The sequence below is a fragment of the Lithobates pipiens genome, unplaced genomic scaffold (genome assembly GCF_037356315.1).
Source record: "Lithobates pipiens isolate NorthernLeopardFrog02 unplaced genomic scaffold, aLitPip1_a1.2 Scaffold_8, whole genome shotgun sequence".
Taxonomy (NCBI): domain Eukaryota; kingdom Metazoa; phylum Chordata; class Amphibia; order Anura; family Ranidae; genus Lithobates; species Lithobates pipiens.
Genome location: NW_027507903.1, coordinates 536,390,317 through 536,416,850, shown reverse-complemented (window position 1 = coordinate 536,416,850; position 26,534 = coordinate 536,390,317). Strand labels below are relative to the sequence as shown.

At 44.3% G+C, this 26,534-nt stretch overlaps 1 protein-coding gene across 3 annotated transcripts in view; it reads left to right on the top strand.

Annotated features, from left to right (window-relative positions):
• Positions 1 to 26,534, top strand: part of LOC143960753 (cytosolic purine 5'-nucleotidase-like) — a 99,950-nt gene that overhangs the window by 64,064 nt on the left and 9,352 nt on the right. The window contains exons 11-17 of one of the 3 annotated variants that reach the window (XM_077469595.1): positions 11,685 to 11,796; positions 11,971 to 12,037; positions 14,221 to 14,391; positions 15,204 to 15,255; positions 15,421 to 15,481; positions 16,421 to 16,453; positions 25,886 to 26,062. In XM_077469595.1, the coding sequence (XP_077325721.1) occupies positions 11,685 to 11,796; positions 11,971 to 12,037; positions 14,221 to 14,391; positions 15,204 to 15,255; positions 15,421 to 15,481; positions 16,421 to 16,453; positions 25,886 to 26,062 (673 nt within the window). The remainder of the gene's footprint in view (positions 1 to 11,684; positions 11,797 to 11,970; positions 12,038 to 14,220; positions 14,392 to 15,203; positions 15,256 to 15,420; positions 15,482 to 16,420; positions 16,454 to 25,885; positions 26,063 to 26,534) is intronic. The other 2 variants (XM_077469594.1, XM_077469596.1) reach the window with 2 other exon arrangements.

Genomic DNA, 26,534 nt, shown 5'->3' with positions numbered 1-26,534 from the left:
CTTCATGGAGCACTGGCTGACCACCACATTTGGGCCTCCATCTTCTCACGGCTGTTCGCCATCGAACGGACACATAGTTCCCCTATGCCCCGTGCCTCCTGGAGCCCCGCCACGGGCCATCCTCATCAAATTATTACACTTCAGAGACAGGGAAACCATTCTCAGAGCTGCCTGAGAAAAGGGCAAAATATTCCTCAACGGCAATGGAATCACTATCTTTCCTGATTTCTCAGCAGTCACTCAGAAACAGGACAAAAAAAAAAGGACTACCTTTCTGCCCATCAAAAGGAGGCTAAGAGAGCTCCATCTACCCTATGGTATGATTTATCCAGCAAAATTGAGGATCACTTATCAAGGCAAGGCCTACTTCTTCACAGATCCTAAGGAGGCATCGCATTGATTACGTATAGTTTCCTGGAATGTTTGGGGGCTTAACTCTAAAGTGAAACGACCCCTTATGTTTGAATATCTGGCGAGACATAATCTGCATGTGATCCTTCTCCAGGAAACTGACCTCCATGGTTCTAGGGCAGTGATGGCGAACCTTGGCACTCCAGATGTTTTGGAACTACATTTCCCATGATGCTCCATCACACTGCAGAGTCCTTGAGCATCATGGGAAATGTAGTTCCAAAACATCAGGGGTGCCAAGGTTCGCCATCACTGTTCTAGGGTCATGGCCCGTAAGAGAGCGAAAATTGCGTACGCCATCCACTCCACGTACTCTAGGGGCACATCCATCCTCATAGCCAAATCAACACCCACCAGCATTAAACATATCGAACTCGATCCTAATGGCTGCTTTGTAAGAGTTGTGCTTGAACTCCTGGGTAAGCCATACACAGTGAGTAGTATATATGCTCCGCCACCCTTCACTAATCTGTTCTTTGACCGGGTGATGAGCTCCATACTGGCAATAGCGGAGGGCCCTTTATTAATAGCGGGTGACTATAATACAGTACTGGATAACTGTATTGATAGGTTCCGTTGCTCTACACTGCCCCCCATACCCTTGGGTTATTTTCTGACTCAATTTGATTTAGTGAAGGCCTGGAGATGGAAGCATGCGGATAAGAGAGAGTACTCGTGTCAGTCAGAATCACATGGTACCTATATCTCGTATTGATCTCTGTCTAGTCTCGTCAGATTTGCTCAATATGATGATTGAGGTTAAGTATCTCCCCAGGGAGGTACCTGATCACTCCCCTTTAATGGTAGACCTTGCCCTGGATTCCCCCTCCTCTTATCGGGTGTGGAGACCGAGTCCTTTGTGGCTAGCTGATCAGGCCTTTGTGGACCAAAGTATGGCCGAAATGAAATCCTATTGGACAACTAACAAACAGAGCACCCCCTTTCCAGTGGTCTGGGATGCTTTTAAGGCCACCGCATGCGGCTATTTTGCTGCAGCAATTGGGCAAGCCCACAGGGCATCTAATTCCAGACTGGTGGATGCGGAAAGGGGTCTCAGGGAGGCGGAAGCTGCATATTCTGCAGCCCCCACCCGAGACACACACAGTCTGGAAGCACAGGGCCAGGGAACTAGACTTGGTGCTTTTGGAGCACACCAAGAAGAAGTTGCTGTATCAGAATCAATGACTCTTTGAGTTTGGTGACAAAAACAGTTGCCTACTGGCTTATCTCTCCAGACCCGTCTATCAGCCATGTAGCATCCCAAGAATTAAAAACGTGGAGGGAATAGTGGTAGAACAAAACAAAGAAATAATGGATGCGTTTGTCGCATTTTATTCCTCATTATATAAAAAGGGAAAACACTGCGCTATAGTTTGTGAAAAAATGGCCACAACGGCCACAACAGCAGCCAACACCAAAAACAAACAAAGTTCAACAGATAAAATAAAAAATAGTGTAGCGCTTCAATAATAAGTGTAATCAACACAAATTCTGTAAAGATAATAGTAGCAAAACAGAGATCGCACAGAACCAAATGCCTAGAAATCAAAGTCCAACATAAAACAATCATTCAACTGTGTTGATGGCGTAGAAGTGACCAAACCGTCACATAGAAGGACAATGGTGTACTGGACGAATGTGTTCATGCGGGTAAACTTGATTGTAAGCATCAAAATGAAAAGTGAATAAATACTTCTTACCGGAACGGTTGGACTCACACAGTCATATGACGGTTGAGTCTAGAAGGCTTGGGGTCACACTCTGGGACCAAAGACTGTAAGGAGAGAGGTCAGTTGGGCTGGTGGAGGAGCTCCAGACGGTTGTAGGCTCAAAGGTGGATCCTTTCAGATGAAACATCAAAGGTCAAGATGATCAAGCCCAGACGCAGCTCGTTGTACCAATAATCCTGCCTCCCCCGAATGGGGAGGGGGGTGTTTGTAAAATTTTACACCAAAGCAATGGAGAGGAGAAAAAAGAAAAAAAGGCTCCACATGGTGCGGGTCAAACAATGTAAAAAAGTTGATTTATTAAAGTCAAAAAGGTAATAAATGACTTAGTGATCACATAAAAAGCAAAATGAACTAAAAGCAATGTGGGGTGCCAACAGCTCGCCCGACGCGTTTCGACATATGTGTCTTCAACTGGGGCATTATACACTACCAGGGCTCATTACACGATTGTGGAATTGGATGACTACCTATCTGATATCTCGCTGCCAAGACTTCAGGATCATCAGGCTTCACTTCTTGATGCCCCTCTAATGGCTGAGGAAATTGGGGAAGCCATACAATCCTTGGCCAGAAATAAAACGCCAGGGTTGGATGGATTCCACATTGAGTGGTATTGGCGCTGATTGTCCTCATTCCCAAACCCCATAAAGATCATCTGTTCTGTGATGGATAGACCAATTTCGCTCATTAATTCAGACATCAAGATTCTGGCCAAGGTGCTCGCCCGGTGACTGAACACAGTCATCACTGCTATTATTAGCGCAAACCAAACTGTTCATCTCTGGGCGATCAACCTCCATCAATTTTCGTAGGCTTTTTACTAATCTGCCAGTCACTCATTATAATGTGGGATCTGGGGCCGTATTGGCGTTGGACGCACACAAGGCATTTGACTCAGTCGAATGGCCATACCTGTTGGAAGTTTTAGCAAAATTCAGATTCGGCAACACCTTTATCAGGTGGGTGCAACTACTCTACCTGAAGCCCACCGCTAGACTAAGAGTAAACGCAACCGTGTCTGATCCCTTTCTGATAAAGAGAGGCACTAGACAGGGATGTCCCCTATCGCCGCTGCTATTTGCATTGGTGCTAGAACCTCTGGCACTGCTAATAAGATCCAGTGGGGAGGTAGTGGGAGACGATTGGGAGTCTGGAAGAAAAGGTGTCTTTGTACGCTGATGATATGTTAATTTACCTGTCAGACCCCCAATCGTCTCTCCCAGCCCTGCTGGAAATTATTCTGAGGTTTGGTCACTTTTCTGGGTTCCAGGTCAACTGGGACAAATCCCTTCTGTTTATGATAGACCAAGCAACGTCGATAGTGCCACCTCCCTCCTGTCCCTTGCAAATAGTCAGCTCCTTCTGATATCTGGGGGTTATGATACAACAACCAATCTCCTTCTACATCAAAATTAACCTAGATCCTCTTATTGGAAGACTAAGAACCACATTAAAGACGTGGACCAATCTCCCCCTAATACTAGGCAGGATAAACATTTTTAAAATTATCTTTTTACCACGATTTCTGTACATCCTGAGTAATTCGCCAGTATAGGTCACTAAGGTCAAATTTAAGGAAATAGACTAAATTCTTACCACTTTTATTTGGGGGGGGGGGAGCAGTTAGGATTGCGAAAAACACCCTACAGTTGCCAGTAATGGAGGGCGGACTGGCTTTACCTTGCTGTCAAACCTATTTTATCGCCTTGCAGTTGGCCCACGCGCACTGGTGGTTTTATCCTGAAACCAACAATGCGGCCACTGCCTTGGAGGTTGCTATACTGACCTCCTATGAGTCTCTTCAAAACTTGATTCATCTTATGTCCCTTAGAGGGATAGAGGATACAACTATACTAGCAATGTCCCTATGGATTTTTCGGCTCACTAAAATGCTGCCATCCACGAATGCAATACATACTCACCAAATACACCACTATGGGGAAATCCGAATTTGCAGGAATTCTACCACAGAACTGATGGGGGATTCTGGTCTACACAGGGTGTGAAAACGATCATACACCTATTTTCAAATAATATGTTTCGTCCTTTTGAGGAATTTCGTCGGGAATATAACCCACCCAATACGGCACACTTTCTATATTTGCAGATACGTCACATTGCAGCAGTTTGGCCTTCGTAACATAGTTGTTCAACTCTCTCTGCTAGAACGATTACTGACTGATTCCTCTCACACTAAACTAGTTTCATCATATTATAGATCCCTCCTACATTCTACAACTCATAGGCTCAGCAGTATGGATGATAAATGGAGTGCTGACATCCCTGAATTGACGGAGGACATCTGGCAGGAAGTTCTTCCCCTCCAGGTCCCCTCAGTCATTTCTTCCTGTGACAAGGTGATACAGACAAAATTGCTATACAGATCCTACTTCACACCATGTTTACTATACAAATTAAACGGATTACCTTCTGCATTATGCTTTTGATGTGGCACGGCAGATGGCACATTCTTTCATCTGATGTGGGAGTGCACCCCGATTAGGAAGTTCTGGTCGGAGGTCACGGCCTTCATCAGCTGCTTAACTCAGATACCCAATATCTGAACCTCTACGGTGCTTACTGGGATATATTGATGATGAAGGTATATCTGAAAATGTACAAACCTTTCTGCGCATAGTATTATTCTATGCCAAGAAATGCATAACCATCCACTGGAAGTCTCAATCCTCACCCACTATAGCCTTTTATATCACTACCATTAATCACGCAATACCATTATATAAGTTGACATATGAGGCCAGAGGATGCCCAAAAAAACTCCTTAAGATTTGGGGCTCTTGGGTCAGCTCCGAAAGTACCATACCACCACCTACTTGAAAGACTAAACAAAGCCCCTTGATCATTGATTGGGTCCAATTAAGCAGAATAGACATGTGACCTTTAGGTTGTCACATACCCACTAAATGTATACCAGTTTACCAGATTATGTAATGGTTTGAGCGATGTTCGCTCCATATACAGTTTGTTTTCTGTATTGTTTGCTGTGTATGAAAATAAATAAAATTCTACTTTAAAAAAAAAAAGGTTACTTGGCTGTCATTTGGCAAGTTGTCATTTCAGCTCCATAAATTTTCTATAGGATTAAGGTCTGGAGACTGGCTAGGCCACTACATGACCTAATATGCTTCTTCTTGAGCCACTCCTTTGTTGCCTTGGCGGCATGTTTTGGGTTATTGTTATGCTGGAAGACCCATCCATGACCCATTTTATTTTTCTGGCTGAGGGAAGAAGGTTCTCATCCAAGATTTTCAATATATGGCCCCATCCATTGGCCCCTCATTGTGGCAAATATGACCTGTACCTTTAGCAGAGGAACGGCCCCGAAGCATATTGTTTCCACCTTCATGCTTGACTGTAGGTATAGTGTTCTTAGGGTCATAGTCAGCATTTTTCTTCCTCCAAACTCGGCGAGTCCCCCTCCTCAAGAAGTCACATGTAGAGGCCCGTCTTTTGCCAGTTCATTTGCCAATGAACATTTAAATGACTCAGAGAAGGATTGGGAGAAAGTGCTGTGGTCAGATGAGACCAAAATTGAGCACCTTGGCATTAACTCGACTCACGATGTAGTAGGAACAAAAATGCTGACTATGAAACTAAGAACAACATCCATACAGTCAAGCACGGAGGTGGAAACATTATGCTTTGGGGCTGTTTTTCCTGCGAAAGGTACAGGCCAACTTTGACGCATTGAGGGGTCAATGGACAGGACCATGTATTGTAAAATCTTGGATGAAAACTTTCTTCTCTCAGTCAGAACACTGAAGATGGGTCGTGGATGGGTCTTACAGCATGACAATGACCCAAAACATGTCGCCAAGGCAACAAACTAGTGGCTCAAGAAGAAGCACATTAAGGTCATGGAGTGGCCTAGCCGTTCTCCAGACCTTAATCCTATAGAAAATGTATGGAGAGAGCTGAAACTTCGAGTTGCCAAGCGTCAGCCAAGAAACCTTAAGGATTTCGAGAGGATCTGTAAAGAAGAGTGGACCAAAATCCATCCTGAGATGTGTACAAACTTGGTCACCAACTACAAGAAACGTCTTATCTCTGTGCTTGCCAACAAGGGTTTCTCAACCAGGTACTAAGTCATGTTTTGCTTGGGGATCAATGAACTGCAACTCAATTTATAACATTTGTATCATGGGTTTTTTCTGGATTTTTAGTTGATGTTCTGTCTCTATCAATAAAAATACACCTATGATACAAAGAAATTAAGGATCTATAATTTTTAAGTGGGCAAACTTACAAAATCTGCAGGGGATCAAATAATTATTTACTGCATAGCAATCAATTCAGATCTGCACCAGACGATGAAGAACACCGAGGGTTTGGATTTATTTGGTTGCTATGGGGAAATATAGGCGACTCCTATTTTGAATATTTTGATTAGTGGGCCTAATTCTTACAATACAAAGCCCTGTCTTAGATACATTTAAGCCATTCATGGATTCCCACTACAAAACAACAGGTGGATATAACCAGAGCACCTGATTATTTTTAGGAGCTGCCTAGGCTGGATACCCACTTCAGAGGGCGGTGAGAAATCCCCCATAAACCTGAGCCTCTTCTAGTAATGCTCATCACAACATTGGGATTTGTCACGCATTCATCGCAGGATGAGAGAATGTACAGTCCCCTGTAGCAATAGGAAAACAACATGACAAGAGATATATTTATATACACACGCATCGGTGATCAACATTCTAGAGTACCCCAGTTCATCCATCAGTGTATGTACCCTTAGTTTCTCAGACAAAATCAAGCATATGAATACTATGTATACAAAATACCACCTATACATCTAGAAACTATCAGTGAAAACCTCTCCTGAACGATTTAAATTGACAGATAGTAACCAGCGTTTAAAAATGTCCATTTTGCCACGTTTAGACACATTTTTTTTTTAAAACTAGTCAAACATTTATCTTCATGTAAACAAAACACGGCTAAACGCAAGTTACCACGTTTACACGCGTTTACAAGCTGTTACTGGCATTTGGCATTTCAAATGCGTCTGAACATGTGTCCTGAATGCATTTTTTTTTGCTTTCCAAAAAATGTATCTAAACTCAACTGCCTAGAAACTACTATAAACGACTCTGTGTACATGTACTGATAAAATAACATAGACAGTTGAAGGGCAGCTGAAAAAAACACCAAACTGCTCCTAAACATCCGTTTACCAGCAGCTGTGTACATGAAGCCTTAGCCCTTGTACACACGGTTGGAGATTCCGACGGAATATGTCCTATCGGACCGTTTTGTCGGATATTCCGACTGTGTGTGGTATGCATCGGACTGTTTCCGTCGGAATATCCGTCGGACCAAATTTTCCAACTTGCTGGAAATATTTTCCGACAAACTGCTCTGATCGGACATACTCCGATCATGTGTAGAGAATTCCGAATGGACAAAGTGCCACGCATGCTCAGCTCAAATTCCTACATCAAAGCTATTGGCTACTAGCCTGAACGTAGTCCCATCGTAACGAAATAACGTCATCACGTTCTGAACGATCGGATTTTCCGTCAACTTCGTCCGACCATGTGTATACAACAGTTTTGGACAAAATCCGTCGGACAAAATCCAACGGATTTGGTTGACAGAATGTCCGACCGTGTGTACAGGGGCTAAGAAGTAAAGAAAAATCAACTAGTAGACAGAATGGGCCCAGCAATTACAATCATAAATCAATAGAAATAAATGACATAGGAAGCCCAAACAGACACTAGACACATGGCTACTATAACTCAGAAGAAGTCATTTGCAGCAAAGGGCAAAGCAGGGAACTTCAGGTACATGTAAAGAAAAATTAAAGATAAAACAAAAAAAACTAAAAGATAAAACAGGAAAAAAAGTCAAAGCTGCATCTCAGTGTGACTTTTGGTGCAGCTTCATGCACAGATGTCTATTCAAGTCGCACCCAAAATCGCCAAAAGTAGTGCGTGTACTACTTTTTGAAATCAATGTGGCAACACAAAGTCGGCATTGCACCGGTTTGAACAGTGCCATTCCTGGCAATAGGATGCAACCTGACCTTTGACCTGTCAAATCGCATGACAAGTTGCTCCAATGTGAACAGGGGTTGAGTGTAGTATCAAAAACAGTAGGATTTATTCAATAAAAACACTCATAGCCAGTGCACTCACAAATGTAGTCTTGTACCATTGCATGTAACAGTGCAGTGGGATTAAGCCTCATGGTCCCAAGCAGCCCTGGCCATGGGAAGCAAGGGAGTCCTCTGTATGGAGAAAGGCTGGGAAGCCTCTTGGGGAACCAATCCTAACTGCTGTCAGAAGAAGCCACACCCACTGTGATAGCATCACGCTCATGTGAACAAAGCCATAGGCTGGCCATATATTATACAATTTTCCCACCATACAATTTGTATGCAATCAGGCAGGACTTTGCATTACATAGTTGAAGGTAAATCTAAGGGAAATTGAAAAAAAAAAAGTATAATGTATTGCCAGCTTTAGAGTAGACCTGTGCTGGGACATATACTGTATATGTAGACTTCAGTTGCTGACCCCTCCTTCTGAAAAAGCTAGTTGCCTGATTGTTAAGCTGATCAATTGGGTTTAAAACTTTCTACCATAAACAAGTCACTTACCACATGCTTTTTCCATGTCAACGATTCCAAGAAATTCATTAAACGACAGGTAGAAGCCAGCTAGTATTTTCCAAAAGGAGTCAGCAATGACCTTGTATTTCTCTAGTATTTTTCCTAAAACGGAATTCTGGACGCACAGCGCTGCCAGGCCTGTCGTTTTCTAAACAGACCAGGGTATAATACACAAATGTTGATGACATTACTTAACTGTATTATTTTCTGTCTGGCTCTGCAATGATTTAATCACCTGTGCTGGGACATTGGGGACCTGATTGTGACATATCTTGATTATTATGTTACTGGCTGCCAGTACACCAGGACTGTGTGATGAAGTGTGTACTATTGAAGCGCAGCTGTGCCAGGTTAGGTTGATACCTTCCTAATCCCCTCCAAAGCCCCCTACTCTTGTAATTAGTGCATTATTTGTTTTAGGATTCACCCTGTTATTCTCTTACTTAATCTCAAGTTGACAGCTGAAGGTAACAAGCGCTAACATTTCGGACAATGTGTTTTTTAGTCTCTTTAAATTTGGCTACCTAGCACCACTTGGTGAATGTCTGAAGGGTTCAGATGGCTGGAGTTTTAGTAAAAGAAGACGCTCAGCTGTTCTATATAACTCAGTATAAACCTGCTTTAATTCCCTTCTTAACTTCTGGCAGTCAAGTGGATATGCTCTGTACAATCAGTGTCTCATGTTAGAATTAGATTGTAAACAGCATTAGAATGTCTAATTCTATAGACACATATAGAAATGGGCTCAGGCGTGTTAGAAATTCCACGTGGCTGATCCCGCCAGGAAGACTGCGCAAGGCTAACCACAGACAGTGAGACATTTCCCGGGTCGCAGCTGCACAGATCGGGAAATGTCTCACTGCCTGTGATTAGCCATGTGCCGTGTCGGCTTCCTGGCGGGATTGGGCACGTAGGTTTTCGAACATGCCCGAGTCCAGCTCTATATGGGTCTATAGAATTAAACACATATTGTGGAGAAACAGTAGGCCAAAAAATATATAACGCCTTATTTATGAACTTATAATAGGTTGATGCCTATGTCCCGTGCACACCTTTGAGCTTTAGCACACATGTTGACATGTCCATCAATGCATGCACACAGCTTTGACGGAAAGGTGTGAACCCACCATCAGGGGTATAGCTATGAAAAGTAGCACATTTGGCAAGTACTGAAACTTCACCCTGTACACATTGCGAAAAAAAATTAAGACAGCATTATATTGAATGTACCAATATATATTGATAACAGAGAGTAGTTGACTCACTAACTCAGCAGCCTATTACCTTGGCACAGTGTAGTTCTCCCCTGTTTCCACAGTGTCGGTGAGTCAGTGAACTGTCCTGGAACCCACAGAGCACCAAATGGTTCTATGAATATTTGCACCATCCCCATCACTGAGTGCCCCCTTTAAATGGCAACAAGGGTACTTGCCCTTTTAAAACACCACTTCCTAGCCTTAGCCTCTATTCTGATTGGACTTCCTGCATGAAAAGTGTTTAAAATGAGATGAAAAATATTCTTCAGGACTGTCCGCTTAAGCTTCTAAAAATCTGGGAGCCCTTGGCTTACTTTTGCCCTCCCATCCGTGAATACCACTAGCCTTAGCTATATGCATCTCTCTATTGTGGACCTGAGTAATGGGGCGAAACCCCCAGCCCCTTCTGTTGTCCTTACCAATCCCTTAACCCTTTTGCTTTCCCTTGGCAGTATACTTTTTCCCTGTCTCTTCTGCCCCTTCACCCACCCCACTTCTCTTTTACCTCCTTCCCAACCTCCCTCCTCCACCACTTTGCCAAAGATCAGCTACTTATGCTGAGTTACATCCCTGAAGGTAAACAAGGTGAGAGACCAATGAGTGCATATTGGTCCTAGACAATAAGCCACTAAGACACTGTTTCTTGCAATTATTGTCTTCAGAAATATTTCTGCATGTTTTGTTCTATTCATTCATCTTTTTCCCCTGTGTGGGCTATACAGTTGAACCTCTTAAAATCAATAACAATAATGAAAGCATAAAGTGTCCAAAAGGAAAAGTGTCACATGGCATTCAATTAATTTCTGTTGGTATTTGCATTCAATCAGAAACTAGGTTCCGTATTGCACAGAATGCATAGCAATATAACAATAAAAAAAAAATACCTAACTTTGTGTTGAAAAATTACCTTTAATTCTGGGTGTAATATTAATAGTGTAATAGTATCCAATGTAAACAAAAGAATGCACATTTATTTTTCAAAGCCAAGCTATCCTCCATTCATAGATCCTGTTAAATGTATAGAAGCTGTAGTACAGCTATGAATGGAGCAGCTGGGCACAAATGGCGGGCATAGTCAGGGTCTCTTGATAAGAGCCTGAGACAGCCCATTAGCTGTATTAAATTCTGCTGCACTGTTAGTTTACGGATACACTGGGTAAGGTGGGTAAGGCAGAAGGAAGATTTTCACTAACAGAAAAAGAATCTATATTATTAAAGACTATCACTTTATGTTTAACAGTCAATTGTGCAATATTGATAATACTATTGATGCAATGTTTTGTATTTTCAAAATGAGATTTTTGTGTAATTTTTCTACAATAGATATCAATTTTCTATATATTAAATTTTATATTTTTTCAATTGCCTACAAAATCCCACATTGAGGTTCATGCTATGTATTACCAAGGGATGGTGGCAATTTACATGTGTGGCCCGGTGAATCAGCCAATTCTTTTTTAAATGTTTGGCATATTAGGTGATGCATGATAACTGTTAGATCTAACTGAGGACACTGTCTCAGATGTCTCCCAGCTTTTGGGGCTTGCAAGTCAAATGGTTTTCTTAAATGAAACTGTCTGACAAATGTTGCTCAATTCTGCATTCAGTAATATTTCCTCCTCTCTTCATCACTATTATGCAGTATCATGACCCGACTAGGAAAACATGGCGCTCGTATTTTGATTTGATTGTCGTGGACACAAGGAAGCCACTGTTCTTTGCTGAGGGGACAGTTCTGCGCCAAGTCAACACAGTAAGAGCTGAATTTTTAAAACAGATCGATTTGTTACAGTAGCTCAAACTATTGACAATCAATATTTTATTGTAGTTGTTAATATGCTCTGGAGGATTTTTTGTGAAATTAAACCAAATGAAAAAAAAAAAAATTGGCCTTTGGCAATTTAAACACTCAATGTTTTGTTAATAGGATAATGGGAAGCTAAGGATTGGAACTTACACGGGTCCCCACCAGCATTGTGCTGTGTACTCTGGAGGTAGGTGTCATGGGTCTCTTCTCAGTGCATCTCAAAGAATCATACGATGTTTGGTCCTTGGACATAGAATACAAATAGGAGTAATGACAGTATGAAAATACTGGACATTTTGTGCAGATTTAATTCTTCAGTAGTTAGTGGTTGAACCTTCTTTAAAGTAGAACTAAAGAAGAAAACTTTTTTTTTTCACTTTGGATTAGGGGATGGCTATAACCCCTCTGTAATTGGGGAGATTTCTATTCACTTCTTCTGCCATAGCCAAAACATGGTGGTGGTGTTGGGGGTGCCCTGTGTACGTACTAAGCTAGATTGAAGCTTACAAACTGATACACAGTCATTTTGGTAGGGAAAAAGGTAGTGTGGGAAATAGAGTACTGAGGGAACGTATGGAAGAAGATGCCGCTATCCAGCACATGTATTCCTGAATGGGCAAAATGCAAGTCCACTTGAAGTGATACAGTTAGTCACCGAACCAGCCTCAGTCTGTTGATGGGGCAGTGAAAAGGTATCATTATACTAATGATGTCATCACTCTGCTCTCTCTTCCTGTTAACAAGCTCCCAGTGTTAACCTGACAATAGTATGCAATACAATTCTGCTCCTCCCTGTTCCCTGTCTAAGGTTGGCCATACACTAGTAGATTTTCAAACAAATGTTTGTAAGAATATTCTAACAAACATTTGTATGAAAATTCTCAGTAAATTCAAAGACTTGACAATTGTCATTTGAAAGTACTTCAGAATTTTGTTTGCTTTCAACATTTGACTTAGGAATGAATGTACGGTATTTCCTGAAAGAAAACCATGACATACACTGTTAGTAATTTGCTCATTCTAGAAAAATCTTCCTTCTTGCTCCTTCAAACTTTTTTGTCACTATGGTCGAAAAATAATTATTTGAACCCACCAACAATTAGAAATCAAACATTTTGGATGTAATTCTACTAGTGTAAGACCAGCTTAAGCCCTGCTTATATTTCTACATTTAAAAATACCTTTTTTATTTAATAAATACAAAACTGGAGTAATTGTAGTTTAAAATAATGCTTGACGACGTATTCATTCAATTTTACTATCCCTTTCCTGTTTGCCTTTTCATTGGCCTATGCAAAAAAACTGAAAATAATGATTGGGAATGGAATAAACCAAAGGTAAACGGATGTGTCTTTATCGGAATCTGCCATAGGAGATACTTAATTTGACTTTCCTGTGTCTAAAGATACCTTTAAAGTGTATTTACACCCAAAAGTGGAACTTCCGGGTTAAGGGCTCCTCATCCACATGCCACATTTGGGGGGGGGGGGGTACCTAGTTTTGACGGGTACCCGGCTCCCACTTCCGCCACCTTGGCGACTGGAGCGGAAATTCTCCTCTCCCTCCCTGCAATCTTCTGGGACACATCACAGATCCCAGAAGATTGCCCAGCCAATGAGGAGGTGCAGTGCAACTCTAACATGCGCAGTGCGCACCCAGCTGTGAAGCCGCAAGATGCCACAGCCAGGTGCCCACATTTGTGATGCCACCTCCGGAGAGAACTGAGGGCTTGGGCGGTCGCATTGCTGGACAGGTGAGTGTGTGTTTATTAAAAGTCAGCAGCTACACTTTGTGTAGCTGCTGACTTTTGACAGACACAAAACCAAGTGGAACTCTGCTTTGAATATAAATGTGTTTAAATGGCAACTCTTGGTAAATGTATATAGTAGTTAATTGCATTCAACTGAACTTGTTCTGTAATGTTGAGGACTATTTGTAGCTTATGTGAGCAATTACCGACATGGTGATCCAATCACCATGGGAAGGCTATCATTTGCCTTTCCATGGTGATTGGATCAAGGTGCTTGTGCTCCCTGTGCCACTATGTTTGGCAAATGTTGGGATATTTTCATGACAACTGTTAGAAGTGAAGAAGTGGATAAGCTAGCAAATGTCTTTATCATTACAGAACAAGTTTGGCTGAATGTAACTATTATAGATCTACCATGACCTTCAAACATGTGTGATCATGCCTTACATTTGAATTCTGATATAAAGCTGATCGTTTTCCAATCTGTTCTATCATATAATACAAAGGTATAGGCTCAAAGAAGATGTTATATACTGTATGTTTGCATATAAATTACACATGTATGGATACCTCTGGTTAACATTTCCAGTTTGGTTTATTCCCCCATCTCTCTTTGCCAGGATCATCGGATATTGTGAGTGACCTCCTTGGAGTGAAGGGGAAGGAAATTATGTACGTGGGAGATCACATATTTGGGGACATCCTGAAGTCAAAGAAAAGGCAGGGATGGAGAACATTTCTTGTTGTGCCTGAGCTGGCCAAAGAGCTCAGTATCTGGACTGAGAAAAGCGGTGATTATCTGCAGTATTCTAGGGGAAGATTTTGGACATCCTCAATGCTAAGATTTAGCACAGATTTATATTGTAGCACACTACAAGCGCAAGTGCAGTATTTCGATAAAGGGTGTTTAAAGTCTGCCTTTAAATTGACAAATAGTGTTATAAATTGGTTTTCTATTCACCGACTATAACCCAAATAACTACGTTGTGCAATTCTTAGTCAGTCGCTCTGATACCAACAGCATTGATTACAGCCATTGACTAGTTGGTCTTGTCTGAAAATCACCTTTTCTTAGCATGCATAGTAGCAGGTGAATGGAGCCTGTAGCAGTTTGTTATTATATTTATGATGCAACCTTTGTTATGTAACAAAGTATGCAGTTTAGGTTGCAGTAGGGTTTGTAAAAGTGTTTAGATCAGTTATATGGTTTATGCCACTTAAAACAAAATGCTACTAATAATATGTGCAAATATTCTACAAACATTCAAAATAACTAACCATAGTAAATATTTACTATATGTATTGTACAAGGCTACATTTATACTATCTTTTACAAAGAAATCACATAACCACCACAAATAACAGTTGGTCATTTTTAGTATTTTGTACTGAGTTTCTAGTTGAAGAGGGCTTTTGGCTTTTCAATTCCCACTTCCCTGTGTGCTTTTTTGTGACATATTCTTTTAGCACTGTCCATTATCATTCAGTATCATAAACAATATTTTTAGTATAAAAGTCTACGCTATGTGATTCTATATAAGGTAGACTTACATTTGCTCTATATACCATATTATGACCTTCAATCATATTGTTCTTTCCCCAGAGCTGTTCAATGAGCTGAAGAGTCTGGATATTTTTCTGGCAGAATTATACCAGTAAGTCTCATGTGCATGCTCATGCTGTTTTCCGTACAGTAGACCTGTCAGATATTGATTTAAACTGGTCATATGATGAAAAATGCAGAGGTTACTTTCTGCAATGTATGTGCTGCCACTGTAAAAACTAGAATTATTAATAATATTCTCTTTTTTTTTTTGTAGAGACATGGATAGCGGTAGTAGTGAGCACCCCAATATCAGCAAAATTCAGAAACAGATCCAGGTACACTTGTTCTACTTCTCTGGCCTTTGGTATTTTGTTGGCGCCCATGGGCCCCATTAGCCAGTATATTTTTTGCCTAGGTGTTTTCTGAACAGTAAAGGGGAATCTCATTGTTTCTATTAGCTAAAGTATTTGGATTATTATTTATTTCACACTTTTTCTGTCCTGTCCATTCTTTTTTGTGTATTTCTTTCCTCTGACAGTGACCTTTTTTATTTGATTTTGTTGAGAGAAATGTCAAATGCGGTGCCAGTAATTTTTATGAGGGCTGTAAGAAGCACTTGTAAATGGTAGTAATCACTAGCAATCTCTTGGACCATGTTCCAATTCCTTTGTAATGTCACCAGCATGTCCTCAGTCTCCAGCCATGCCTATGCCATGGCTGTATTTTGTAAACCATTTTCTGTAGAATGACCACAGTGTAGTCTACAGACAATCTACTGTAGTATGCCGTGGTGTAGCCCATAGACCATCTCTTGTAGTGTGCCTATGGTGTAGTCTGCAGACTACCAAAGGTAGCATGCCCTTGCTGTAGTCTGTATACCACTTACTGTAAAATGCCTGCAGTGTAGTTTGTAGACAATCTCCTGTAGCAATGTGCAGCCCATCTCTCATAGCATATCTGTGATGTAGTCTGTAGACCATCTACTGTAGCATGCCTGTGGTGTAGTCTGAAGACCATCTACTGTAGCATTCCCACTGTGTAGTGTGTAGACCATGTCCTGTAGCATGCCTGCAGTGGGGTAGTTTGTAGACCATGTCCTGTAGCATTAGTGCAATGTAGTTTGTAGACCATTTCTTGTAGCATGACTGCAATGTAGTTTGTAGTCCATGTCCTATAGCATGCTCTAACTATCTCCTGTAGTATGTCCATATTCTAACTGTTTTCTATTGCATTACATATACTGGACAATATGTACAACCCTTTGGTGATGTCAGGGGCTACACTCAAGGCCTCCTGTGTCAAGTAAGGTGATTACTACTGTAAAGAAATAACAGTAACTATTATTTTGTCAGGAACAGTAACAAATAATTTTTTATCACTCTTCTCTGAAATCTGTTGTGTTTATTAGTGCAGCTAAATGCTTTAAAAGTAGAAGTCTGGACTATAACTAACTAAGCTTACAACTCCTCCCACCCACTTTCTAATGCCTATATTAACTACCCTGTAGAAAGAAGATGCTTATACTTAACTATTCTCAGGGCATTTCAGTCCTGTTACACGACCAGCATCCTGAGGCTGGCTTCAGGGGATTGGAGGGACCACTGACAATTAGTGATGGACGAACTTCCGACGGGACGTTTCGCGAACGCGAAACGCGAACGGACACAAACGTTCGCGAAAACGACCGTTCGCCGCGGGCTCCATTGACTTCAATGGGAGGCGAATTTCGCAAACCTTTAGGTCGAATTTGCGGCCACGGGGTAATTATTAGGGGGTAGCACGTAGTCCCACCACCTGGACAATAGCATAATACATGTATGAGGTGAATTTGGGATCGATAACTACAAGCATTTTTTTTTTATTTGGGAAATTGTTCTGACAATTCAGGACTATGGAGCTAATGAAGGCAATGGAGGAGAGGGAAGGTCAGGGACCAGGGTAGGCAAACAAGAGGGTGCAGGAGATACAGAGCACTGACAGCAGCACCGTAATACAGAGCACTGACATCAGCACCGTGACATACAGCGCTGACAGCAGCTCCGTGACATACAGCGCTGACAGCAGCTCCGTGACATACAGCGCTGACAGCAGCTCCGTGACATACAGCGCTGACAGCAGCTCCGTGACATACAGCGCTGACAGCAGCTCCGTGACATACAGCGCTGACAGCAGCACCGTGACATACAGCGCTGACAGCAGCTCCGTGACATACAGCGCTGACAGCAGCTCCGTGACATACAGCGCTGACAGCAGCTCCGTGACATACAGCACTGACAGCAGCTCCGTGACATACAGCGCTGACAGCAGCTCCGTGACATACAGCGCTGACAGCAGCACCGTGACATACAGCGCTGACAGCAGCTCCGTGACATACAGCGCTGACAGCAGCTCCGTGACATACAGCGCTGACAGCAGCTCCGTGACATACAGCGCTGACAGCAGCTCCGTGACATACAGCGCTGACAGCAGCTCCGTGACATACAGCGCTGACAGCAGCTCCGTGACATACAGCGCTGACAGCAGCTCCGTGACATACAGCGCTGACAGCAGCTCCGTGACATACAGCGCTGACAGCAGCTCCGTGACATACAGCGCTGACAGCAGCACCGTAAGCAGCCCCAGGAGGAAGTCAGCACAGCACAGGGATGGTGTGATCCCCTCATAATAAGAACCCCCAGGAGGAAGTCAGCACAGCACAGGGATGGTGGGAGCCCCTCATAATAAGAACACCCAGGAGGAAGTCAGCACAGCACAGGGATGGTGGGAACCCCTCATAATAAGCAGCCCCAGTAGAAATATGACACCGCTCAACCTCTTCAAAGAGGAGGGTAGGGGCATATAGTACGGTGTGCTTTTTTGGGTCAGGGAAGTGAGCCAAATGAATTAAGAAGGTCTGTGTGCTTGATTCCAAAAATTGTTTATAGACATATACATGGTCTACTGATCACATGTGTTGAATTCCTCCGAGATCCATGCCTCATTCATTTTTAGAAATGTGAGGTAGTTAACACTGTGGTGAGCTAGGCGAGTACGCTTATCGGTCACAATCCCCCCTGCTGCGCTGAACGTCCTTTCGGACAGGACACTGGATGAGGGGCAAGCCAACAGTTCGATTGCAAATTGGGCAAGCTCTGGCCAGAGGTCAAGCCTGCCCACCCAGTAGTCTAGGGGTTCATCACTCCTCAGAGCGTCCACATCGGCCGTTAACCCAATGTAGTCGGACACCTGACGGTCTAGGCGTTCCCTGATGCTGGATCCGGATGACACCTGTCGATGGGTCGGCTGAAAGAATGACCTCATATCCGAAGTCACCAACACATCTTCAAACCGGCCTCTTCTTGCAGGCGCTGTTGGATTGGTACCCGCAAATCCTTCTCTGGGAGTGGGAATTGCTCCTCTGCCAGCGCACGCAAAAGCAGAATGCAGCATTTCTCGAAGCAAGGCCTGGAAGTGCTGCATTCTGACAGCCCTCTGCGACGGCGGTAACATTTCCGCCATTTTGTGTTTGTACCGGGGGTCTAAGTACGTTGCCACCCAGTACTGGTCCTTGACCCTCATGCTTTTTATACGGGGGTCCCTATTAAAACACTGGAGCATGAAGGCCCCCATTTGCACTAAAGTGGAAGCGGTGTGGTGGCCTGGCTCCTGCTCATCATCCAGGATAATGTCGTCCTCTTCATTCTCCTCTCCCCATCCTCGCACAACAGGGATCCCAGAAAGGTTTAAAGCATGCTCTTCTTGCTCCTGCTCATCCGCCCCGGCACCATCCTCCTCTGACTCCTCATCAGACTCCTGTTGTTGACTTGTCTCAGATAGAGTAGCCCCCCCTGGGAATTCATCCAGCATTGCGACTTCCTCATCTTCCCGCTCCTGCTCCTCCACAGCCTGATCAATGACACGACGCAATGCACGCTCCAGAAAGAAGGCATAAGGTACCATGTCACTGATGGCGCCATGGCTGCGACTGACCAGTTTGGTGATCTCCTCAAATGGCCGCAGAAGTCTGCATGTGTCGCGCATGAGCAGCCACTGGCGCGGTGAAAAAAAACCCAGCTCCCCAGAACCGTTTCTTTCGCAGAGTTCATACAGGTAGACGTTAACTGCACGTTTCTGCTGGAGCAGCCTATCAAGCATATAGAAGGTTGAGTTCCATCGCGTCGGGCAATCGCAAATAAGACGTCTGACCGGCAGATGGTGTCGCCGCTGAATGTCAGCAAGGCGAGCCATGGCCGTGTAAGATCTTCTGAAATGGGCCGAGATTTTCCTTGCCTGCCGCAAGATGTCCTGGACCCCAGGGTATTTGACAAGGAATCGCTGCACGACCAAGTTTAAGACGTGTGCCATGCACGGCACGTGCGTGATTTTGCCCTGTTTCAATGCGCTAAGCAGATTGGCACCGTTGTCACACACCACTTTACCAACTGTCAAATTGAGCGGTGTTAGCCACTCATCTGCCTGTGAACGCAAAGCTGAAAGGAGTGCCGGGCCAGTGTGGCTCTTTGCTTCCAGGCACAACAGACGCAGCACGGCATGGCAACGTCTCACCTGGCATGTGGAATAGGTTCTGGGGAGCTTGGGCGGTGCAGTGGAAGAGACGCTAGCAGCGGAAAAGGAGGAGGCAGCTGAGGAGGAGAGGGAGGAGGATGGAGTAGGAGGAGGAGAAGAAGAGTCAGGCCTGCATGCAATCCGTGGCGGTAAAACCAAATCTACACGGGTGCCACGGGTTACATGCTTGACGGCCGTCAGAAGGTTCACCCAGTGGGCAGTAAAACTGATATACCTTCCCTGCCCGTGTTTGCTAGACCACGTGTCTGTGGTCAGATGTATCTTGGCACCGACACTGTGTGCCAGAGATACATTCACTTGCCGCTGAACATGGCCATATAGCTCTGGGATGCCCTTCTCTGAGAAATACTTCCTTCCTGGGACCTTCCATTGTGGTGTTCCAATGGCCACAAATTTGCGAAAGGCCTCCGAGTCCACCAGTTTATATGGCAGTAGTTGGCGGGCTATGAGTTCTGACAAGCCAGCCGCCAACCGTTGGGCAAGAGGGTTATCCGGCGTCATCATTTTTTTACGCTCAAACATTAGGCCCACGGAAGCCTGCCTTTTTGCAGAAAAATGTGAGCTTGGCGTGATGGAAGGTGGAGTGGAGGACAATTGTGAGGAGAGAGGAGAAGGAGAAGTAGAAGACGAGGCTGGACGGTGAGAGCCTGCAGTGTGGCTTTGTGTGTTCCGTTGCTCCCACTGGGCTCGGTGATGGCTGCTCATGTGCCTTCTTAAGGCGGTCGTCCCTAGGTGAGTATTGGGCTTACCGCGACTAACGCGTTGACTGCAAAGATTGCAGATGGCAACGCTATTGTCAGCAGCGGACACGTTAAAAAAAGCCCACACTGCGGAGCCATGTGCCGGTGTCCTGGGAGCGCCAGATGTGACCGTACATGGTCGATGACTCGCTCCTGATACATTTGCAGTCTGCTTTGTCCCTGCTGTGCAATGTAAGTCATTGCTGCTTCTCCTCCCTATCTGCTGGTCCATATCTCCCTCTGAACTCCCCTCCTCTTCCTCTCTTGTGGGCACCCACGTGACATCACTAGACACGTCATCATCAACGTCACCTTCCCCACCGCTATAAGTAGAGTAGGCAGCAACACCGGGGACCAACCTCCTCCTTGGGCTGATCTGGGTACTGGCGTCAGACTGCTGAGTAGCGCTTGTTGCTACCTCCTCTTCCTGATCCAATACCAAGAGTGGCTGCGCATCAGAAATGTCCTCTTGATATGGATCGGAAAATAATTCCAGTGACTCAAGCGGAAGGTATGTGGTGGTGGTGGTGGTCGTGTTGTTGGTGGTAGTGTCTTTGGGGGTGCACATAGCAGAGAGTGAAGAAGAGGGTGCAGATCGAGAGGATGAGGAGGGTGCAGAAGAGTAAGGCTGAGCGAGCCACTCAACCAAGTCTGGTGCATCCTTTAAAGTAATTGAACGCACCTTCTGCAACTTCCCACTTTGGCTCAAGCCTGTTGCTCCTGCCCTACCCCTACCACCCCTGCGGAAGGGCCTGCCTCTTCCTCTGCATGTCATTTTTTAAATGACCCTGTGACAAAACTCTTAGTCCCTATACCGCTGAAGGACTGCTGCAGTATAGGTGAGCGGTCAGCAGTGGTGCACGTCAACCCTATCTATTGTGGACCTATAGCGGTCCTTACAGAACAGCAGACTGTACCGCACTCAAGCCTATGTACCGTAGCACCCTATACCAAGTTACCAGTCCTTATAAGAACTTTTGTGGACCAAGCAGGTTGTGTATTAGTGTTTAGCAGACTGTACGTCAGTCCCTATACCGCTGAAGGACTGCTGCAGTATAGGGCAGCGGTCAGCAGTGGTGCACGTCAACCCTATCTATTGTGGACCGATAGCGGTCCTTACAGAACAGCAGACTGTACCGCACTCAAGCCTATGTACCGTAGCACCCTATACCAAGTTACCAGTCCTTATAAGAACTTTTGTGGACCAAGCAGGTTGTGTATTAGTGTTTAGCAGACTGTACGTCAGTCCCTATACCGCTGAAGGACTGCTGCAGTATAGGGCAGCGGTCAGCAGTGGTGCACGTCAACCCTATCTATTGTGGACCGATAGCGGTCCTTACAGAACAGCAGACTGTACCGCACTCAAGCCTATGTACCGTAGCACCCTATACCAAGTTACCAGTCCTTATAAGAACTTTTGTGGAACAAGCAGGTTGTGTGTTAGTGATTAGCAGACTGTACGTCAGTCCCTATACCAATGAAGGACTGCTGCAGTATAGGGCAGCGGTCAGCAGTAGTGCACGGCAACCCTATGTATTGTGGACCGATAGCGGTCCTTACAGAACAGCAGACTGTACTGCACTCAGGCCTATGTACCGTAGCACCCTATACCAAGTTACCAGTCCTTATAAGAACTTTTGTGGACCAAGCAGGTTGTGTGTTAGTGTTTAGCAGACTGTGCGTCAGTCCCTATACCGCTGAAGGACTGCTGCAGTATAGGGCAGCGGTCAGCAGTAGTGCACGGCAACCCTATGTATTGTGGACCGATAGCGGTCCTTACAGAACAGCAGACTGTAACGCACTCAGGCCTATGTACCGTAGCACCCTATACCAAGTTACCAGTCCTTATAAGAACTTTTGTGGACCAAGCAGGTTGTGTGTTAGTGATTAGCAGACTGTACGTCAGTCCCTATACCAATGAAGGACTGCTGCAGTATAGGGCAGCGGTCAGCAGTAGTGCACGGCAACCCTATGTATTGTGGACCGATAGCGGTCCTTACAGAACAGCAGACTGTAACGCACTCAGGCCTATGTACCGTAGCACCCTATACCAAGTTACCAGTCCTTATAAAAACTTTTGTGGACCAAGCAGGTTGTGTGTTAGTGTTTAGCAGACTGTGCGTCAGTCCCTATACCGCTGAAGGACTGCTGCAGTATAGGGCAGCGGTCAGCAGTAGTGCACGGCAACCCTATGTATTGTGGACCGATAGCGGTCCTTACAGAACAGCAGACTGTAACGCACTCAGGCCTATGTACCGTAGCACCCTATACCAAGTTACCAGTCCTTATAAGAACTTTTGTGGACCAAGCAGGTTGTGTGTTAGTGATTAGCAGACTGTACGTCAGTCCCTATACCAATGAAGGACTGCTGCAGTATAGGGCAGCGGTCAGCAGTAGTGCACGGCAACCCTATGTATTGTGGACCGATAGCGGTCCTTACAGAACAGCAGACTGTAACGCACTCAGGCCTATGTACCGTAGCACCCTATACCAAGTTACCAGTCCTTATAAGAACTTTTGTGGAACAAGCAGGTTGTGTGTTAGTGATTAGCAGACTGTACGTCAGTCCCTATACCAATGAAGGACTGCTGCAGTATAGGGCAGCGGTCAGCAGTAGTGCACGGCAACCCTATGTATTGTGGACCGATAGCGGTCCTTACAGAACAGCAGACTGTAACGCACTCAGGCCTATGTACCGTAGCACCCTATACCAAGTTACCAGTCCTTATAAGAACTTTTGTGGACCAAGCAGGTTGTGTGTTAGTGATTAGCAGACTGTACGTCAGTCCCTATACCAATGAAGGACTGCTGCAGTATAGGGCAGCGGTCAGCAGTAGTGCACGGCAACCCTATGTATTGTGGACCGATAGCGGTCCTTACAGAACAGCAGACTGTACTGCACTCAGGCCTATGTACCGTAGCACCCTATACCAAGTTACCAGTCCTTATAAAAACTTTTGTGGACCAAGCAGGTTGTGTGTTAGTGTTTAGCAGACTGTGCGTCAGTCCCTATACCGCTGAAGGACTGCTGCAGTATAGGGCAGCGGTCAGCAGTAGTGCACGGCAACCCTATGTATTGTGGACCGATAGCGGTCCTTACAGAACAGCAGACTGTAACGCACTCAGGCCTATGTACCGTAGCACCCTATACCAAGTTACCAGTCCTTATAAGAACTTTTGTGGACCAAGCAGGTTGTGTGTTAGTGATTAGCAGACTGTACGTCAGTCCCTATACCAATGAAGGACTGCTGCAGTATAGGGCAGCGGTCAGCAGTAGTGCACGGCAACCCTATGTATTGTGGACCGATAGCGGTCCTTACAGAACAGCAGACTGTACCGCACCCAAGCCTATGTACCGTAGCACCCTAGACAGACCAAGTTACCAGTCCTGATAAAGAGCTTTGTGGAACAAGTGAGTTGTGAATGATTAGCAGACTGCAGCAGAAGGGCAGCAGTCAAGTATAATATTCTTTCTATATTTGGAAGAAAGAATATTATACGTGTACAAGCCTATTACCGTACCACTGATACCAGTCCTGAAAAGAACCTTTGTGGAACTAATAGTAACAGCAAGTCTTTAAAATTATCCTCACTGCCTGACACACTGCTTCCTGCCTGTCCCTATACAAATTGGCAAAAAAGAGTAGGCTGGAACGATTAGCTGGAACAGCTCTTTTGTGGACCTGATAGTAACAGCTAATGATGATGATGATGATGATGATGAAGAAAGACTAATCTGGCTGAGCTGTCCCTAAAATAGCAGCATACAGCGCTCTGTCCCTTTATCTAAACTGACAAAAGAAACTCAGGCTGCTGACCTAACACCTATACCAGTCCTGAAAAGAACTTTTGTGTACCAAATAGCTAGCGTTTTCTCTGTCCCTACTCCACACAGGATCCTTTCCCTACAGTGACAGAAGAAAGAATGTAAAATGGCCACCGGATCGGGTGTATTTATAGGTTAGGGGGAATGTCCAAGTGTCCATGAGCTGTCATGTCTCAATTGGTTGTCCTGTAACACATGATAAACGTGTCACGAAAGGTTAAAGTTCTTGTATACATTAAACACGTAAGTCCGCCGGGGCGAACGACGGAAAAAGGCGTTCGAACCCGCGGACGGCGAAAGTCGGAAATTCGCCGCGAAACGACCGCCGGGCGAACCGTTCGGCCATCACTACTGACAATCAATAGTAAGGCTATGGGTGACATCACCACCCTGGCATTCCATCTACTGTCAGCACTCTTCTCTGCCCTGAAGCTGGCCACTGGGGAGGTTACTTGACTGTACCAGAGTGCTTTGAGAACAGGTATGCATCTTCCTTTTACAGGGTAGTTAGCATAGGAGTTAGAAGGTGGGTGGGAGCTGGTTTAAAAGTGGTTATAAAGATTATTATTATTTTATATGTGTGTATATATATATATATATATATATATATATATATATATATATATATATATATATATATATATATATATATATATATATATATATATATATATATATATATATATATATAAATAACAAACATGCCTATAGTTATCTGCTCTGTGCAATAGTTTTTCACAGAGCAGGCCTGATCCTCTTCTTCTGGGATCTCTCGCCAGCGCTCCAGACCCCTCCTCTTCATTGGGTGCCCCCAGGGAAAGCAGCTTTCCCTGGGGGCACCCGTGTGTGCTTGCTCCTGAACACCGCTGCTGCCTCCATTGGCGCAGACTCTGCCCCTCCCATGTCACCAGTTTTGATTGACAGCAGCGGGGGCCAATCACCCCCACTGCTATCAATCTGTCCAATGAGAAGAGAGACAGCGGTTGGAGCCGCTGCACTCGTGCCCATCGCTGGATTCGATGGGCTCAGGTAAGGAAAAGTAGAAGGGGGGGTGTCTGGGGGAGCTGCAGTACAGAAGGTTTTTCACCTTATTGCTTTTAGGTAGAAAGCTTAAGGCTTTAGAACTACTTTAAGCTTCGTTAGTTCTAGCTTGGACTTTCAAGTTGAAGTTTAATATGTTTATATTTCAACTTCCCTGGTTCTTCCTTGCCCCCATCAACATGCTATTTTTTTCTCATTTTCATTACATACCTTAGTTTTAGATCCAGTGATGTCATCATTGAGTCTTTGCGGAATGCAGACAATATCACAGCTGGTGTGAGGTGCTACAGCCAGCAGCTACAGCTTCTATTGCGCACTGTGAGATATGCATTGAAAAAGAGTAAAAATATTCAGCGGGGCCTGTACACCTGTTTAACATAAGGCTGGGAGTACAGCTTTCATGATTTTTAAGTCAAGGACAGGAATGTACTAAATAAAATATAAATAGCAATATTAAAAAAAATGCTATGAACTCTGTATTATAGGTATCAATATTATTATAAACCATTTGTCTTGAAATGAAAAACAAGACATTTACTTGACTCTTCTTACCACTCTGTACACAGAAAGTTACTCATGAGATGGACATGTGTTACGGGAAGACAGGCAGCTTGTTCCGCAGCGGGTCCCGGCAGACGCTCTTCTCCAGCCAGCTGATACGTTACGCTGATTTGTATGCAGCTACATTCCTGAACCTCCTCTACTATCCATTCAGCTACTTGTTCCGTGCATTGCCTGTACTGGTGAGTCCCTGCTACACCAAAACGAGATACATTTCACAATACTGACCCTCCGAGCATAGCAGGTGCCACATATCCTCCAAATATAATTACAAATGAGTTATATGGGCTTTGTAGCCTTCCCTTCAATTAAATGTCCAGTACAAACAGCTGTTAAGAAGGGGGAGCTCAGACAGAGTTTTAATTATTGGCAACAGGGAAGTGAAAAACTGCACTGAGTTGACATAACATAAGCCTTTACGGTTGTGTTACGCCACAGGAAAGACACATGGAATATCATCTGCTTTTATTTAACGTTTCATCCCAGTTATTATGGTTGTTTGTTTGGGCCCCCACTGGGAGAGTGCCTGAATATAATTTGAGAAATGGCTGAAGCTACAAATACAGAATATGCATACTTGTATGATGATGGAGACAAAAGCAAGATTTTGTACCCATTTGTGCATGTGGTCTACCATAGGCTATGGGTTGAAGA